The 18,061-nt window shown below is 45.0% G+C and overlaps 1 protein-coding gene across 2 annotated transcripts; it reads right to left on the reverse strand.

The window, feature by feature from the left end:
• Positions 1-1,672: 1,672 nt before the first annotated feature.
• Positions 1,673-18,050, reverse strand: LOC117430324 (protein moonraker-like). 2 transcript variants are annotated; one of them, XM_059001688.1, is made up of 19 exons: positions 17,900-18,050; positions 16,944-17,081; positions 16,507-16,815; positions 15,577-15,841; positions 15,161-15,264; positions 14,986-15,048; positions 14,543-14,764; positions 14,125-14,272; positions 13,538-13,743; positions 13,116-13,255; positions 12,692-12,817; positions 11,422-11,511; positions 10,872-10,959; positions 10,705-10,776; positions 10,219-10,389; positions 9,820-9,901; positions 8,873-8,993; positions 4,944-5,159; positions 1,673-4,226 (listed from the first exon to the last, which is right to left on the reverse strand). In XM_059001688.1, the coding sequence occupies exons 2-19, from the start codon at positions 17,073-17,075 to the stop codon at positions 4,076-4,078; spliced, it is 2,706 nt and encodes a 901-aa protein (XP_058857671.1). In that variant the 5' UTR covers positions 17,076-17,081; positions 17,900-18,050; the 3' UTR covers positions 1,673-4,075. The 2 variants fall into 2 exon arrangements, with proteins under 2 accessions (XP_058857671.1, XP_058857670.1); XM_059001687.1 differs by having other exon boundaries at positions 14,089-14,272.
• Positions 18,051-18,061: the final 11 nt, after the last annotated feature.

The raw sequence follows: 18,061 nt of genomic DNA on the forward strand, positions 1-18,061 counted from the left end.
GAGATCATCGTTAAGGTGGGTTTGTGCTGTATCGCTCTCCCTGCTCACTTTACTCGTTCTCACGCCTTCTCTCTGTATGCATCGCTCCCGTGCTGCTAACACGTTGATAAGGAGTGACCCTGCTCAGCGGCTCCTTGGCTGTCGCGCTTCACTCGCCCTCATGTACTGGAGGGGAAACAGCACCAACGTGTTGCATGCACGGAATCTTTAAAATACTGAGAGAAAAAAATAACACCAACACGTATTTTAAATAACCTATTCTCACAGACACCCAGGTCCACTGCTGCCACGTTTATAACTGCAACTGGGACTACTGAAAGCGGGCTGAAATCAGTCCTATTCGTGTCCATCGGCAGCACATCGAGAACAGCGGGTTGCGAGGACGCGAAAAGAGTCTGTTCAATAAACCGTAGGGCTTTTCATGAATTATAGCATCAGGGATTACTACTGGCACAGGTACCCACTGGCCCACTCCTATGGGATGATTGTGCTTGATAACGTCCCATTGAATCGACTGATTCTAATCAGATCAGCTGATCTCTGTACATGGGGGAAGAAACGGGCAAAACCCATTGAGGGATGCGTTGAGGGATGCCCGGCACTGTGAAGTTAGAGAGCAAAAGGTGAGCAGATAGGGTTGGTTTAAAACAATGTTAGTTTCATTACAGCGTTTCCTTATCTAATCATCACTGAGCCACTCTCCCGAGGGGCTCTGCTGTGTCTGCGCCTGGCTCAGCTGTTTAATTGTATTAAACATGTTTTCCAGCCCTCAACAGCAGTTCACAGAAGAGCAGTTTAATTCCAGAATGGAGACTGATTAGGAGCTGTTGTTGCTGGAATCTACTGCAGCACTGAGCTGATATCTGTGCGTTTAAAGCAGGCCCTGTCCCCTCTAACGTAGACCCCCCCCCCCCCCCCCCCAAAAAAAAAAAAAAAACGGACCAGAACAGCTTATCCTACTATATAGAAAACATTATACCAGGGAGAAGACAGTATTTGTATAGATAAACGTATACGAGCGAGAAGATAGTCTTGTACCGTAAGAGATAGTCAAGGCAACTGTAAATAACTTATCAGCGAGAAGACAGTATTTGTATAGATAGGCGTGTATATTCATGAGTAGGTAGTCTTGTACTGTAAGAGAAAGGGTGGACAACTGGACAGATAAACATTTTGATCTTGGCAGTCATGACTGAGTTCCGCAGCCAGGCTCTGCAGCAGGCAGACCGGAATTATGAAACTGGGTTTGCTCAGAGGCAGCAGCTCCCTACACCTCTCCCACATTTTAACACACACAATGCGGAGCGAGACAATTCCTATGTGTCAGGGAGATTCCCTCTGAAAAGGAAGCCCTCAGTTCCAGCAAAAGTTACCAGCGCTGGAGCTGACTTTGCGTGTCTGTCTGTGTGTGTGCGTGCGTGCGTGTCTCTGTGTATCAATCTGTCTGTGTGTGTGCGTGTGTGTGTGCGTGCGTGTCTCTGTGTATCAATCTGTCTGTGTGTGTGTGTGCATGCGTGCGTGCGTGTCTCTATCTGTCTGTGTGTGTGCGTGCATGCGTGCATGTTCTCCAGTGGATTAAAACAATCGGCAGCTGCATAAAGAAAAAACACTTTACATTAAAATAAAGATTATATATATTTTTTTCCAACTCCAAAATAATAAATGCATGAAGAAACCTCAAAATAATTTAATATAATAAATTATAAAATGTTTCACAACAAAAGACAAATCAAGTAATATTCTTAAATCTACACAATATTTGATTACAATACTGTATATACAAAACCAGAGTTTGGTCAGGAGAGATGATTTGATAGCCCTGGTTCTGCTACAAGCTTCCAGGGACCTTTAGCACCAACAGGACAGAGAGGACATGTTAGCACCTTGGAGCAGGTCCAGGTAATCTGTAAAGTCTGATTTAATCTACCCTATATCCCACTGGAACGAGCCACAGCTTGACTTCCTTTACATCATGGTAATCCCTCTATAATGCATCAGCCACTGGCAGCATTTCTGTAATCCCGATAAACAACGGACAGGTGGTTGATGCAACTCAGGGTGGTTTTCCAAGTGCCGTAAAATGCTCTAAAAATAAACTCCAGCTGGTAGGGTATAGGCTGATCAAATCAATCCTCAATTCAAGTAGAAAAACATTTCGCCCGGTGCCTTCCTTGCACCAGCTGAAGTGTTACTAGACCCGTGCATTGAACAAAAAAAAAGACATGATAATAGCAATTCCTGATTATAATCATCTTCTTTTTTTAAATACTTTGCACAGTTTGAGCAAGCAGAACCACTTTGCAGTGCTTTCACACAAACTGCGCAAGATAACAGCTCACAAGCAGCAAGAGGCGCCCTGGACACAGTGTATTAACTTACTAACCAAACAGCACAGCTCCCCCGTCGCACCATGCTTATCCCTGAACTCACACACCTTTGCAGGAGATGCTTGAAGATGGAGCAGGGGCAGGTTGTCTCAAATGTAACTATGTAACAGGATGGGATGCTGGTCGACACAGCGCGCAGGACCTGGTTTTTCCTTGGAGCTTCTATTCATCGACCAGCTGACCCCCATGTCTGGAAAATGCTATTAAACCTCCACACTTGGATTAAACCAGCTGTCAGATGTCACGCACAGGAGCCAGGCAGCTATCTGAACAACACAACTGCCTCCCCTGAAAAAAATAGCCTGGTACCAAACAGACAGGCTTCTGCAAGGTGATACAGATTGTAAATTCAGGCACACTATCACTTCTCAGAAGACATCCAGAACTAAGGCTCTCGGGTTGAGACAGATATGAAGAAGATAACAAAGTTTTCACTGACGAGGTGTGTTAAATCACTGACTTTTTTTTCCTATTTACTTATTTATTTTTCCACTGGGGAGAATTTGTAAGTCTGTAAACACTGCCTGTCTGTGACTTCAGGAGAGATATCGAGAGAGAGAGAGAGAGAGAGAGAGAGAGAGAGAGAGAGAGAGGGAAAGAGGGACAAACCGCAGGAGGGCAATAGATTTTCCTATCTCTACAAAGCGCATGTACAACATTTGGTCTCCTGGGTTTTGTGAAGCAGGAGTGAATTACAGGTACATGTGGGTTCCTGGCACTTCCATAGTGACAATGGGTCGTATTCAAGATTAATGTTCTGCTTATATGCATGGAACCGTTCTAGGGTGCTGTTAAAGAGACGAACAACAGTCTAGAAAAGTTCCATGAATTTGAGACTTCATTAAAGTAAAGCTTCAAATCCAAATACATTTGCATAAGTTTTTTTTTACTGTCAATTATGCCAATGTTATGTGGAACTCTTTGTGCTTGCTTTGTTCCCTTAGAAAAAGAGCATGTTTAAAAATAGCATCAATTATTTCTAGGTCAGGGTTTTTAATTCATTAAAGATTACTCGATTGAATTGTACAAGTTAAGAGCAAAATCAATATTTGTGTGTGTGTGTGTGTGTGTTTTTAAAAAGATTAATTTAATGTTAAAGTATTAATTAAATCTAGGAATATAAAATGATGTCTCAAACTGATATACGATGCGAGTTCTATTTCCACCTCCTGGGATATACGGCACAAGAATATCAAACTAAACGTCAACCTTTAGTAATTTCACAGGCTGGGTTGATGAGCGTGTGTGATATTGAGACACCTCTAGGGGTCCTAACAGAGGCTCTTTCCTGTAATTCAGTCGGTGACCCGGCGCGCTTCTTACAAGCGGGTTCGAGTCCCAGGGCAGTGCTTTCACCGTCCGGCTGCAGCATCGCTGGGCTAATCACACAGACATTCACAACTGCAAATCGCCCTCGTGCACCTCCGAGCTGGAATGATGTTTACATTATAAAATGACACGCATTATCAAACAGCCGGGGTTGTCAAAACCCCTGCAGCTTCTCTGGGGCCTGCTGTTAGCTTCTCAAAGATTTATTGTATGTCAAACACCGAGAATCTCGCTTCTTTTTACACCACTCCTCAGGGGGCGGGCCTGGGTCATCACGAAGCCAATTAGAAACGGAGATCGGGAATGGAATTCTGCTGTCCTATTGGCTGGAAGACCCATTTGAAGCCAATACCTGGATTCTATTGGCTGGATGTCCCTGGAATGGAGTTCTGGGATTGTATTGGCTGCAGGAACTCGGATGTGAACACTGCCTCCGCGTACTCCTCGCAAACATCCTGGAACTCTGCAGCGACGTCACCCAGCGCCTCTGACATCAGCTCCTCTGCCAGGCTGTGGAAAGAGTGGCGAGAGTGAGAGACCCCTCCCACGCGCACACTACACATACCTTAACGCATGGTCAACTTACCAAGCCTATTTGTATGTTAAAAACATACATATGCATACTCTGAGTTCACTAACAATATATCCAGGCTTTATTTCAGTGTAGAAATAAATAGCACAAAATTTCTATTGCATTCTATAGTGGCGAACCAAAACCCTGAATAACTGATCTGACATTTCCATCTTCTGTTAGCAGGAACCGCGTGTCTGACACGTGTGCCGTTCCAACTCCTTTCCAGGATCCTGAACTCTCCCATGTAAGAACACTCCTGGTAGGAAATGACTGCCCCAGAGATTCTCCAGGGCAGAACATGCTGAATGAATTCACACCGCGGCTCACAAGCCTCACTTTGGAACCGCATGGTGCCTTCACATCCTAGTTACTGCTTCACCTCTCCACCTCTGGTGGCAAAACTGCTGGAAAAAATATCAAGCAGCTGCTGAAAAGACGAGAAACAATAGGAGGCAACGTTCAGCAAACTTTTCCTTTCAATTGTTAAATGCAACCACCAATTTGCCAGCTGCTTGAAAAGACCCATTTGAAGCCAATGCTTGGATTCTATTGACCGGATGTCTCTGGAATGGTCAGAAAAAAAACAGATAAAAGATGCAGAAAATGAGGGATGCAGATTGAGAGAGAGAGAGAGAGGTAGATGGCTTGCTGACCTGTCCGCGATGACCCAGGGGTTAAAGCTGCCCACGGCCTCATGAGAGACGAGACGGAGGAAGGCCTCGTACCGCTCGCTGTACTTCTGGATGCTCTGCTGCATTCTGATTGGCACAGAGAGGAAGGTACCGTCCCTCTGCTTGGCCTGTGGGAGGGGCTGTCTTGGCTGGTATCTCTGTGACAGGTCACCCCAACCGGATTCCTCAGACAGGACACTGCGGGAGAGGAGCAAAACTATAAGAAATCAAGTCAAGCAGACAAACAGGTACACAACTGGGTTTAACTGCTTGATTTACTGAGTGCGAATTCACCGAATCTGTGAACGATTAAAATGGTGAAATAACTATGGAACACTGTGCAAAACCATCACAGGTCCTTCGATTTCAAAAACTAAAGATTTATAATAATAATAATAATAATATATAAACTTCTACCTTGCCAAGGCTTCTAGTTTACCCTTTTATATATATATATATATATATATACATATATTCTGCAAATGAAACCCTTTGCATTCAAAGTCTCCTATCGATCCTATACAAGTAAAAACCTTGCCTTGTCTGCTTGAGTTAGAACTACCCCCCTCCCCTCACCACTGCAATAGACATGTGGCATCTCAGCTGGACTGCCCTGCTTCCAGGCTAATAATCCCTAAGTAAGCAAATCAATGGTGAAGCAGTACTTTGCTCTGCCATAGTGAGGAAGTACCAGTCACTCAAGCCCTCTCTATAGATTAACGAGCACACAGCTTTCTGTCTCTCCCAAGGAGCCTGCAGGAACAGTGAAAGTGTGCTGCTGGGCTGCAATTGGTTCTGCTAATGTCAGGGAAGGACCCTCTGCAGAAAGAGTACTAGTTGCTAAATGCTTGGCTTGGCTTGCAGGGGTCATTCTCACAATACAGCAGCAACTGCAAGTAGCAGCGATTGTAAACTAGCAATCTTGCCCCCTCATGCAAATTTTCCAAATGTTGTTGAGAAGAACCAGCTGTTATCCAACTGCAAGCAGCGAACAATCGCGGTGTCTCCTGTGGATTACACAACAGCAGGGTATGCTCAGAAATAATAATAATAATAATAATAATAATAATAATAATAATAATAATAATAATAATAATTAGGCAAAGCATGGGGATACAAACCTGAAATCAGTTCCTTGTGGGAAGCTGTGTGTTGTTATTTTTTATTTTTTTTTAGGAAGATTTGCTAAATTATTTAATTACCTTATAATCCCGACCCAAACAAATGTAAATGCTTAGGGCTTTGTCCATTTATAATCGCTGTGCTTCTTATGCATTCCTCTCTGGAGAAGTGGATAATGAGGAATTTAGCTGGAATTTATTTGGCCATTAAAATCTCACAAGAACCCAAAACAGCAGCGAACAGCCAAGGGAAATTAAAAACCACGCAACGAGCAGGCATCATCATCAGTTTACTCTGCTGCACTTTCCTAAGGGAAATGGAAAGTAGGCATAACAAAATAAAGTGCTGTACTGTTGCTTCTGCAAAAGAACTGTGCAATACACTCGGTTAATTTTTTAATTAGTGAAACTTGCAGAGCTACGATGGGAGAGCGGGCTCATTACCTATTACACTGCTGATGAGCGAGTGCCGAGGGAGGCAGCAGGGGACTGGCAGGGCTGACAGTGCCTGTCAAGATGCACTCTGGCTCTGGTACACGCAGGAACTGCTGTTCCTTGTGTTGGAAATAGCGGTAATGAGTGCTTACACTGAGCCGAAGTCGTTTTCTGTGCCTCTTAATAAAGAAGCTGCAATGCATTTCTGTGTTCTAAGTGAGGAGTGGAATCACTGTGCAGTGGTGCTCTGTTAACGAGAGAGCTCCTTCTAGGGGAGCTTGGTTTTTCTCTTCTGATGTTCTCTCTCTCTCTCTCTCTGGGTGATTTCAGTCCTGTGTAACTGCTGCCTTTTGCTCTGAAGCTGCTCTAGTTTTTTTTGCAATACAAGCCACGTGTTTTGCAGAGATGCAAGTCAATGTTCATTATCTCATTATTATTTATTTATTAAAACATTGTGATGGTATTAATAGATTCATTATGTATCATCCTTATGATAACAAAGAGCACAGCCACTCGAAGCGACCTTTATATAAATGCTACTCTGCAGCGCTGCCACAGTCCCATCTGCTGGGTGACACATTTCTGGGTGGGTTCTGAATTATCAGAAACAGAGCAGCACTGATTACAGACTGCCCTTTGGAGGTCTCTCAGAGCAGGTTTCCTGTGTATTAACTAATAACCATATTCATTAATAAACCAAAAGCAGTACATATTTGGTTATGGCACCTGCAATGCCATTCGAGGCTGCAGCCTGCCGTGTATTGATAATTGAATAATTGAAACTAAAGATGTGACGAAGGTTGCAACTTCCCAGTACATCACAGTCAGTTCTGTGGAAGAGAAAGATGTGTTTAAAGTGAATTCCAAATATTGATTTTCCTTCTTTATTTTTAGCGACAGAGAGACCGAGGTGAAAGCAATCCTCTGGGATTCTGCGGCTAATGAAAATAAATCTCATTGCAGTCGACTGCAACAGAGAACATGAGACATCTTCTGGCAAACCCAGACAAGACAGTGAGGTCTGCCAGTGGAGTGAAAGCACAAGAAGAAAATCAGCTAAATAAACTGGAATTCTCAATTCTCTCAGAACCAGTAATGGGAACTCTCTGTACACTGGATTAAAAATAATAAAAGTAAAAAGATCTGTCAGTGCACATATAGAGGAGTAGCTCCAGTATCTCTCTCAGCTTACATTTTGTAAGCAGGACCTTTTTTTTTTTTAAAATGCAGCTGTATCTAATCATACTCCCACACCATTCATCTGCTACTCAGCACAGCCTATCATCAAACAAAATACGTGCCTCCTAATAACATTCTAGCTGCTTTTCTGTTTATCAGTGTAATGCCAAATTTAGTCTTTGGACAAAAAAATATATTGCAACATATTGCTTTAAACTGTGCATTCTCTATTTTGCAGAAACCACTAGTATGGCATGATACTAATTTGACTTGAAAACAAGCATAAACACTAATTGCAAGGGGATACAGTATCTGGCGTGTATAGATGAAAGCATACTGTCAGGAGACACAATTTGGCAGAAAACTGCGACACTGTTGAGAAAAACAAGGTTGTGTACTGATCCAGTGTTCAAAGTCACACGATGGGATATTTTTTAATGAATAAGCTCCTGCATTAAAAACCTTCACACTGCAACGGTCTGGGGACTGGCAAGAACCCACGCTGGCACAAGGGGACGGCACTGACCAGGAGCCGGACCCCGGGCATGTGGCAGCACTTAGTTAATTTGCTAATGGCCCCGCAGATGTTAAAATCTGTTCCACTCAATCACTCTGCCTCGCTCAACTCTTTTACTAGCTTCCTCTGTTCATTAATTCTGTGCCAGCCCGAGCTAGCTCAGACAAATCTCTCGACAGGAGAGAAAATCTAAACCGAGAACCTGCCAAGGCAGAGAGTAACCCCTAATGAAATGAGTGAAGAGAGTGAGCTCCTAATCAATCACTGTGTCACAGAGCTGCGCTGTGCGTCTCTCTCTCTCTCGCTCACTCTGTAGTACGTACTGTAGGTATATCACATGCACGTATGTTTGTGCCTGCATGTAGGAGTCTGAGAGTCTGCAGTGTATTTACTCCAAGAGTACATCAGGGATGGAAAAAAGATTCCCACTGCATCGCAGTTTAACCCACTCCAGGTTTTACTAGGAGCTTGATTAGCCCCAGTGTATCGGTAACCAGCTCAGATGGGTCTCATAGCAAAACCAGGAACTGAGTCTTATTTCCATCCCTGTACATGTTAAAAGGTCTGTGTGTGCGTGTGTGTGTGTGTGTGTGTGTGTGCATGTGCATGTGTATGTACTGTACATTAGTGCGCGTGTCTCTGTGTACTTGCAGTCTTACTTGGTCTCGGTGGGGGTCTCTATCACAATGTCCACCACAGGCTCCTTGCGCCCCGCTATCTTGGTGATTCGGATTGGCTGAGGCGTTGTTGGCTTCCTGTCTGCAGGGTCCTGGCCTCTGTCTAGAAGGTGGAGAGAACACTGGAGCAGTGAGATAAGGTGGAGAGACATCTCTTAGAGATCATGAAACACTCGATTAACTTTACAGTACAGAGACACATTACTCTGGTAAATAAAAATGAATGAAACAAAAAAAAAAGTCAAATAGAGTGGAGGTGGCCGTGGTTTGACTGTGCACGTACTGAGTGGGTATAATGTCAGTGGGCACGTATGAAAATACAACGGCAGATTGCAGCAATTTCACAGGGGCACACCAGACCTCTTGACAGATGGCAGATGATCTAAATCATTCATTTTTGGTCAGTGCTACTGCGAAAGACACTTGACAGTGTTTGGCACACGTGCCTTTAGCCTTATAAAGCCTTTTTTTAAGTATCTCTTGAGCTCTTTTTTTTATTTTTATTTCTTTGGAGTTGAAGCAACACAGCACAGCACCAACCCTCGATTGCACCGACCTTCTCTTCTCTCCTCCTTTTAAATATAACGAGCAGAACATCTCAACAGATGGTGCACAGAAAACTTGGAAATGCTATTTGGCCAAAATACAATAAATAAATAAATAATGGAAAGAACTGGGAAATAAATGCAGCTGTACAGCTTGTTAGCTGCTTCCTCCTAATCCTGGATGCCTCTGCTGTTGTAGTTTTACATCTTCTGTAAGAGCTGCCTCCATGATAACACCAACCTCATCCACCCCAAAGAGTAGCAAAAAGAAGGGATGTTATAAATTGCATAAGCAAAACAGGAGGTCAGATAACACCAGCTACCGCTGCAGTGGTGTCCTGGCAGAAAAGGTTTTGACAGGATAATCTTGTGTCGTCCACACACCTGCTCTCTCCTCCTCCACCCAGAACTCAGGACCAGCGTAGGTAACGTGAGCAAACCGCCGGCGCACCGAGTCCTCATCTTTCTGGAAACGGGAGCGAGAAACAGAGACACCAAGTCAACAAAACTATGTGAATAGAGTGGAACTTCACTTAGGAAAACCTTCTAAGAGTTTACCACAGTAAATGTGCACATTCCTTTGACATTTTTTCCATGATTTTCCCATTGTTATACTACGCATCTGTTTGTTTTGTTTTTAATTTGCTTTACCACACCTCTCTAGGCTTCACAATGCTTTACTATGGTTTGCAATGCTTTTACTGTGGGGAACTTTTAGAAGGGAGGACCTCAGTAATTTTAGCGTCACTGGCTTTATCATCACCATCATCACGATAAGCTGACCTCCATCTCCTCCATCCTCCGCAGCATGGTCTCCAGAGAAGGGCTGTCCTGCAAGGCCAGGCCACCACGCTCTGCCTGCCTGTCCTGCTCCACTGCCCACAGGGCCTGGGCTGTGTCCTCCAGGAGGTCATCTAGGATCTTCTCACTCAGCAGCTCCGCACTGCCCGCTGCCTGGACAAGGGGAGTCCAGTTAGTTAGACCCTTAAATTACACTGGCAACAGTCGCAGTAACCGTATTTTTTTTTTCAGGGATCGCTTGGGATTTACTCTCGGACCACAGAATGGGAAACTCTGAATTAATTAATAGCATCTGATTTTCAAGGCATACGATACTAATTGACAGCCACCATGGACCGAGAACACTGAGAGGCTGTCTATCTGATTCAGTACAGTATGTGAGCGCACCACCACTCAATTCTAATTGAATGCCTCAAAAGAATATAAGCAAATCCCCTAATGCGAGTGCGAGACAGAGGAAGTACTCACTGTCTCAGCCACCTGGGCAGACAGCCTGTTCCTCAGCGAGGTGCCTTTCCTCTCCCACAAGCTGCTGATTTGCTGAAATAAATTAAAAAAGACATAGAAAGAGCTGTACAAGAACAAATAGTCCTACAGTTTCAGATCAGAGCCCAGGGAGTTATCAGAGTGCCTACCTGTGCTCGGTCCAGCAGGGGGCGCAGTCTCTCTTGAGCTGCTTGCTCTGCTCTCTCAGCCCATCGAGTTGGGGACCCTGCCTCAGCCCTGACACACCACAACAGAACAGCGTTAACAGGGATCCTAATGCAATGCACTGTCCAGAGAGCACACATCACAGCTGCCGCAGTCCTTTTACACTAAAATAAGAATCACTGCTACATTTTAGATCAATACATCCTTCACAGTTTAACAGACCACTTTCACAGTCTCGTTTGTATGGACACCAGTCTGTAGTATAATATCTGTGGGGATTCCATACCCATTCAAACCTGAGTTTTGCATTACTGGGCAATCTCTTGCCACTCCTTACAGCTGTTGGAGGTTACACTTTGTGATACAGCGAAACAGAAACTATAAAAAGGCATTACGTTTTCCCAGAATATTTTTTTTTGTTACTGATAACATTCTCAACCGAGTTTTTGAAAAGCATATTTTCTCACAACTGCTGGGGACACTGATTAAAGGGGGCTGTGCTGTACGAGTGTGTGCCGGAGGAGTATTGTTTACCTGAGTCTCTGAATCTGCTCCGTTTCCTCTCTGCAGAGTTCCTTCAGGTCCCTCAGTCTGCGTGCAGTCACGTTGTCCAGCCAGGCCTGCCTGCAGCACAGGACAATAACAAGGACCATTCCAACAGCCTTTCACAAGCAGCCAGAATTACACAGAACAGACCGTCTCCAGCAGCAGCCCTGACACTAGAGGGGGGTGCTTTTCATCTGATATACACACATCGCCATACCGCCACTGTTTAAAGATTGCAAAAATAGGAACTCACACACGCAGTCAGAGGCAACATTCTCCGCCTTTAAAGATCTGACACTGTTTATTAGAACAACTGAATAGACTCGACTGTCCTTTACACTGGGGGTGCAGCGGTTAAAGAAAAGGGCTTGATACCAGGAGGTTCCCGGTTCAAATCCCGGCTCAGCCACTGACTCACTGTGTGTGACCCTGAGCAAGTCGCTTAACCTCCTTGTGCTCCGTCCTTCAGATGAGACGTAAAACAAACGAGGTCCTATTGGAAGTGACTCTGCAGCAGCAGTCTCTGTAAGTCACTTAAGATAAAAGTGTCTGCTAAATGACTAAATAATAATAACAACATCATGATGTATGTATATATATTTAAAAGAATTGGGCACACTTGTTTCCAGCAGCTACATGGAAAACCACACGTGCCGATGAAGGCTTACGCAGAACCGGAGCTGCACTCCAGGTTCCTGGTTTCACTCCTGCTGGGATTTCTTTCATCTCAGTCTGAACTTGAGCTCTGTCACCATATCAACTGCATGTGGAACCCAGCAGGCAGGCAGCATATCTAGACAGAGACACGCTGCATTGGGGTTTGCATCACATCAGAGCACTGAGCTAGCCTGAAACGATTGAAGAGTGATCGAACACCATCTGGTGGCGATATGCATGAACTGCCCCCTAAATGCACCTGCAAGAGCTGGCAGCAGTAAAATCTGAGAACACTGTAACAAACTGTTTCTGTGGTTTAATGTGGAATGGCTTTGTTTTAATAATTGGTGCAGAACTGAATGTTGGATTGGAATCAGGGACAGCAATAACACTCCCATTGCATAGCAGTTCCTGGTTTTACTAGAAGTTTAATAAGACACACCTGAGCTGTTACCTGTGCACTGTGGCTCATCAAGCTGATTGTAAAACATGGAATGGGTGAAATTGCTATGCAATAGGAGTCTGATTTCCGTCCCTTTTTCTTACTGGATTTCCATCGGTAGCTAGGTGTGTTCTAAATGAACTATATCCTATATCGTACCTCAGTGCCTCGTGCTCAGCCAGCTGCCTCCTCTCTAGCTCCACCGTCTCTCTGTGTCTCCCAGGAGAGCCTGGCGCTCTGGGGGGAGAGGACTGCACCCCAGCCCCCTGCTTCTTCCATGTAGCCCTGAGGGTAGGAACAGGAGAAGGAACACACCTTTTATCACAAGCTACCATAAGTCACATAAAAAGAGAGAAGAAAAAAGGTGAAGTAGATAAACGTGTTCCCCGTCCAGTCTTCATACAATCAGATCAGTGCATTATAAATCAAACAGCTCTTACTTTGCTAAACGCTTCATAATAAAACGATATCTGCTGTGACAGGGTAACGTGGGGAAACTCTTCAGCAGGCAGCTAAATAAAAAAAAAAAAAAAAAAAACAAGCACAGTGTTGAAATAGTAAGAATCTGGAGACTTTCACATACCGTCTGGGGGAGGCTGGGGGGGAGGTAGGATGAGGGGGCACCCAGGGTATGGAGCTGTCCTTCGGGGGAGGTTGGTTCTCCTTGAGTCGCGACGCCAGGGTGGTCTTCTGGAAGTGCACTTCTCTGGGCTGCCGAAATCCCTGCAGAGAAAGTGTTAATAATCTCAGAGCGAAGCAGAACTGAATACCATACAGCCTCTTAAACCATTCCTGCCAGCATCTACCTGCAATACATTTCTCCCTCCCTTCATTATTTCTATTTCCATGTTTCAGGTCGTTAAGGGGAATGTAACCGAACATGAGTTAGCATACAGAGCACTCCCAGTAGGAAACTGGGAAGTAACAACCACACGGCTGCTGGCTTTTACCATTGCGTATGCCCCGTGTATAAATATGCTCTGCAGGTACGGTATGCGGACGTACCTTGGGCCTGTCCGCGAGCAGCACTCCCTTGAGCACGGCGGGTCGAGGGGGTTCGGGGGTCTCCTTCTTCAGCGCCCCCTTGGGGCTCAGAGTCTCAATGCTGGCCCTCAACACCTCACTGCGTTGCGGAGTGGGGGGGTCACCCTTCCTGGGGGGGCCCAGTTCAGACTGACTTCGGTCAGCAACTACCGAGACAGCCCGTCTCTCTGGAGCAGAAAAATCAAAAAAGAGTCAGTCTAAAAGATTGGAAGTTTGCCCACAAGTGCCGTCATCAAAGCGAAATGATTTCTGCGGAAGATGTTGACAAAGCAAAACAGGAATAAGTACCTTAATATCAACCAAAGTGCGCCGGAATAAGATTCAATAGAGAAAGATAAAATAAGAATTGGGCAACAGACCAGTTCATTTTTGTAAATACACCCTATGGTACCGTAGTTCAATTAAAGGTAAGAAAAAAAAAAAACTTCCATAGTAAAAATTCCCATCTTAAAACCCCTTGTCCTTTAAAGCAATTCTGAGCATCTCCAAAGCTAAAAACCCCTCTGTCTCACCTGCTGAGGTCTTCGCGGTGGCTGTGGCGAGTTTACCTGGTCCTCGCTGGCCCCTCCGCCCCCTGGTGGGAGAGGCGCTGCGTTGTCTCCCGCGGGATGCTGTGTGGACCGGCGGTGAGCTGCTCCGAGCACGGGAAGCCTGCCTCCGCGGACTCTCCTGCTTTCCCAGAGCGCAGTCCAGATCCTGTTCACAAATCAAACCAGAAAGACATGGATCTGTGAAGCTGCTGAGTAAGCGTGCATCAAATTAATGTTTATATTTGCTTATCGGAAGATAATAAATGTGTTTAAACCAAAGTACCAAACCAAAAAGAAAAACAATATTGCAGTTGACCGAACAGAAAAACTGAGGACTGGTCAATAGCAGACAAGCCCTGTAGATTAGACTCACAGTAAATTTTAAGGTAATCTGTTAATGAACATGGGGATAGCGAGTGGGTTCACCCTACTGTACCTCCAGCTGCTGCAGGATATCTATAGCGGTCTCCGGGACAGAAGAGCCTGACCCCGCCTCCAGTTTGGCAGAGCAGAGAGACAGCTGGCGAATCAGCTGGCCCAGCTCCCTGTAGTGGGAGGGCACCTTCTCCTCTGATTGGTCAGAGAGCTGACCCACAAACAGCTGCATGGCTCGGACTGCCCCTCTGTGCGCGGCTGCTAGCCTGTCCATTGCCCTCGACTAGGAGAAAGAAAGAAAGAAAGAAAGATAGTTATTGCTATTCTTAACATAACAGACACCTGTTTGGTATACAAACAATTACATGACTGCATTCATTCATTAAAAAATTTTTTAAAATACACATTTTATATATATTTTTTGTTTTTTTACAGATTTATGGGCCATCCTGTATGTTAATCTGAGAACTTCAGGAGCCAGAACAGCAGCACAGGCTTTTGTACCTTTTTTGTGTGTCTGATTTTGTGTGGGCTTAGCCTGTCCAGATCCTCCTGTATCTGTTTAACCTGCAACAATAACAACAATGTAATAAATGAACACAAACACACCCTCCCGAAAAACATAGAAACGAAAAGAAAGAAAAAAAAAAAAAGAAAGCAACGCAAAAGGTTTCTGAACCTGCTGCTGCAGCATGTAGATGATGCGTGCAGATCTGACTGCCTGCTCCTGCCTCCTGATCTGAGCTCGCCTCTCCTCATCCGGGTCCAGAGCCTGCCCCCTCCCTGCACACACAACCACACAAGCATTAGTGTTCAGGTGTTCAGCTAAGATACAGACACTATTAGCTAAAAAACAAACAAACAAAAACCATGCATGTCATAGTAAACAGTACAAAAATAAAACACTTGTGGAGTGTCTGGCCAGTTTTTTGCTTGTTTGCACAGTTCAAAGTTCATCTATTGACCTCTGACTAAATCCCTTTTGACCTATTGACCTCTGACTAAATTTACAGTGTTGAGTGAGGTCAAACTTTGCTAACTAGTGCAAACAGCACAAGAACAGCAGGGCCAGGAGCAGCTGCGGGGCCGCTGTACCTCTGTTAGCCAGCTGCTCGATCCTCTGGATGTAGGTGCCAAGCTCCTTCTGCAGCCTGCGGATCTCCAGGCTGAGCCCGGGCTCCTGCTTGTCGCCCCTGGGTTTGGGCCCAGGGCCAGGGTCTCGGGTGGGGGGAGAGAGGGTGGTCTCAGTCCCGGCGGGGTGGCTCAACCTCTCGGGGGTGTAGACAATCACCCTGGCGCCCGACTTCGTAATCTCTGCTTTAGGAGTCTGCGATTGTCTGAGCCCTTGTTTCTGACTGTGCTGTAGGGTTAACATCATTTTGAAATGTCATCACATACCATGTTAAAAGTCTTTTAGGAGGGTCTTAAAGTTGTATGCTTTTAAACCTAGAAGACCTGTATGCTAAACTATTAAAGTTATACCTCAATATGGAACCACCACCTGCGCTCAATAAAAGTCTCTAATATAGAGAAATCTTCTTTAACTACGTACTGGCAAGACCGCTCTGAAGAGCCAGCATCCCAGCATTTCAGTAAGGGAAATGGCACCACTAAACAGACCTTGTGTTTAAAGTTTATTTCTGATTTTCCTATTACATTAATTATTAAGATAAATCACATGACCAAAACCCTATTCTGTACTAGGGGTGTATCGATTCATCAGGTATCAGTGAATCGTGCTACTTTCTTTACATGATATATCAGAAGCACAACCGAGCTCACTGTAGTTCACCAAGTGGTTTTTTGAATGATGAATAAGTGGGTTTTATTGTTGGTATGAATACATACCCTCCCTATCTCACTTAATTCACCTTTTTATTGACAAAACAGTCTATTGTTAAATGATCATTTGATCACATTATGCATCATACAAGCAGCCAATCTGGACCATCACACATATATCGTGACACATATCATATCACAACCTACATATCGGGATACGTATCGTACACTCCTACCCTGTACCTGGTCCTGGATGTTTGCCCTGCTGGGTTTCCTCTGGGCAGCGCTGGGTGTTGCTGATGCCTCCTCTTGCTGTCTGCGTCGCATGTCTCTCTGTGCCATCCTCACCGCCCGCTGCAGCCGGTCCTCCGACACCACGGAGAAGCAGACGGAGCTCTGGGAGCTGCTCACGCTGTCCTCCCATTGGCTGCTGCCGTTCCGAGCCTCGGCGGTGCCAGGGGCGGCCAGCTTTTCAATCACAATGGGGGCAGGGTTAAAGAACCGCGCCGACAGGTTAGAGGGCGAGGTGGGCACCTCCTTGTTAAAGCGGAGCTGTAAACCAAATAAACACACAGTTGTTTATTTTTAATACAACTGTGTGTGCAAACAGGTTTTTGGTTCAACTTTTGCATGGGTACTTCTCTGTGTGTGTGAGAGAGAGAGAGGTGATATATATATACCTGAGTCTGCTGCAGCTGGCTTTTGCTCTGTGCCTGAACCTTCCCTGACCCTGACAGCACCCAGGATCCATTTAGCTGACTCGGTTCTCCAAAGGTTACTTGTGCAGGGCGGTTCTGCAGTTTAACATCCATTTTGCCCTGCAACAAAAAAAGGATTCCTGATGTCCAATAGAAATACATTGATACAAATAGTGAGCTTCCCTCCTGGCCTTTCATCCACCACCACACCAGAAAAAAAGCCTCCTTTTTATATAGCTGCGTTCTTCCTACACTCCACCCCACACTTGCTGGTTCCGAACGCCCCATGTCAGTTACGACTTATCGGCTAACAGTGAATTAGCGCAACTTCCACTACGTCCATTAGCCGTCATAGAAAACAAGTGGAGCATTGGGACTGTATACAGCCGTCACGAAAGAACGATCAATCCAGTAAACCCTTCAATAAGCATCAAAGAATCACACAATTAAAACAACGACCCTCCCATTTGAAAAGGTCAGTTCACAGCCAACGACCTGATATGCCAGTTAATGTGTAGGGATGTACAGTCTCCCAGTAGGCTCTATAATGCCGGGTAACACAGCACTCATATGAAGGGCAGTATAGCTCCGTGTCTAATCCCCCCAAAAAATATCAGGATACACTGGTGTGGATGTTTCGACTTTATTTTCCTAATTTTTATCAACACGCGTCAAACCCAAGAATGGAGTAGCACTGTCCAATACAACACAACAGTGTACTGTACTGTAATGTAGTGTAATTGAGTCCTCGAATTCCATGGTTCCGTGTTTTTCATTGAAACCCGCCCGTTTAATTCTCAGTCTCATTTAGTGGCTTGTTACTGTATCTCTCTCAGCTCAACTGTCAAAACCTCAAACCAAACAACACTGGCTTAAAGCCGTTGAGAAGATGTACTTTCTCTTTTTTAACACGCATTTAATTAGACAGAGTTTCTTACCGTCTCTGCTGAAGGCAGGAATAAAGAAATAATAATAAAAAGAGATTAAATAAACAGAAATAGGGATTCAGGCGAAGCTGCAGCTCCACTTCCTGCTGTTTAAACCGCCGCCATGACAACTCGCTGGGGGGCGGGACTACCGGGTCCGTGGTCGTCTACGGG

This window comes from Acipenser ruthenus, chromosome 26 (genome assembly GCF_902713425.1).
Source record: "Acipenser ruthenus chromosome 26, fAciRut3.2 maternal haplotype, whole genome shotgun sequence".
Taxonomy (NCBI): Eukaryota; Metazoa; Chordata; class Actinopteri; order Acipenseriformes; family Acipenseridae; genus Acipenser; species Acipenser ruthenus.

Excerpts from the sequence above, each read along its gene's own strand:
- LOC117430324 (XM_059001687.1), bottom strand. The coding sequence starts at position 17,075 with ATGGATGTTAAACTGCAGAACCGCCCTGCACAAGTAACCTTTGGAGAA. Across the intron at positions 16,816-16,943 it reads GCCAGCTGCAGCAGACTCAG|CTCCGCTTTAACAAGGAGGT; the intron begins GTATATATATAT and ends TTTGGTTTACAG. Across the intron at positions 14,273-14,542 it reads ATATCCTGCAGCAGCTGGAG|GATCTGGACTGCGCTCTGGG; the intron begins GTACAGTAGGGT and ends ATTTGTGAACAG.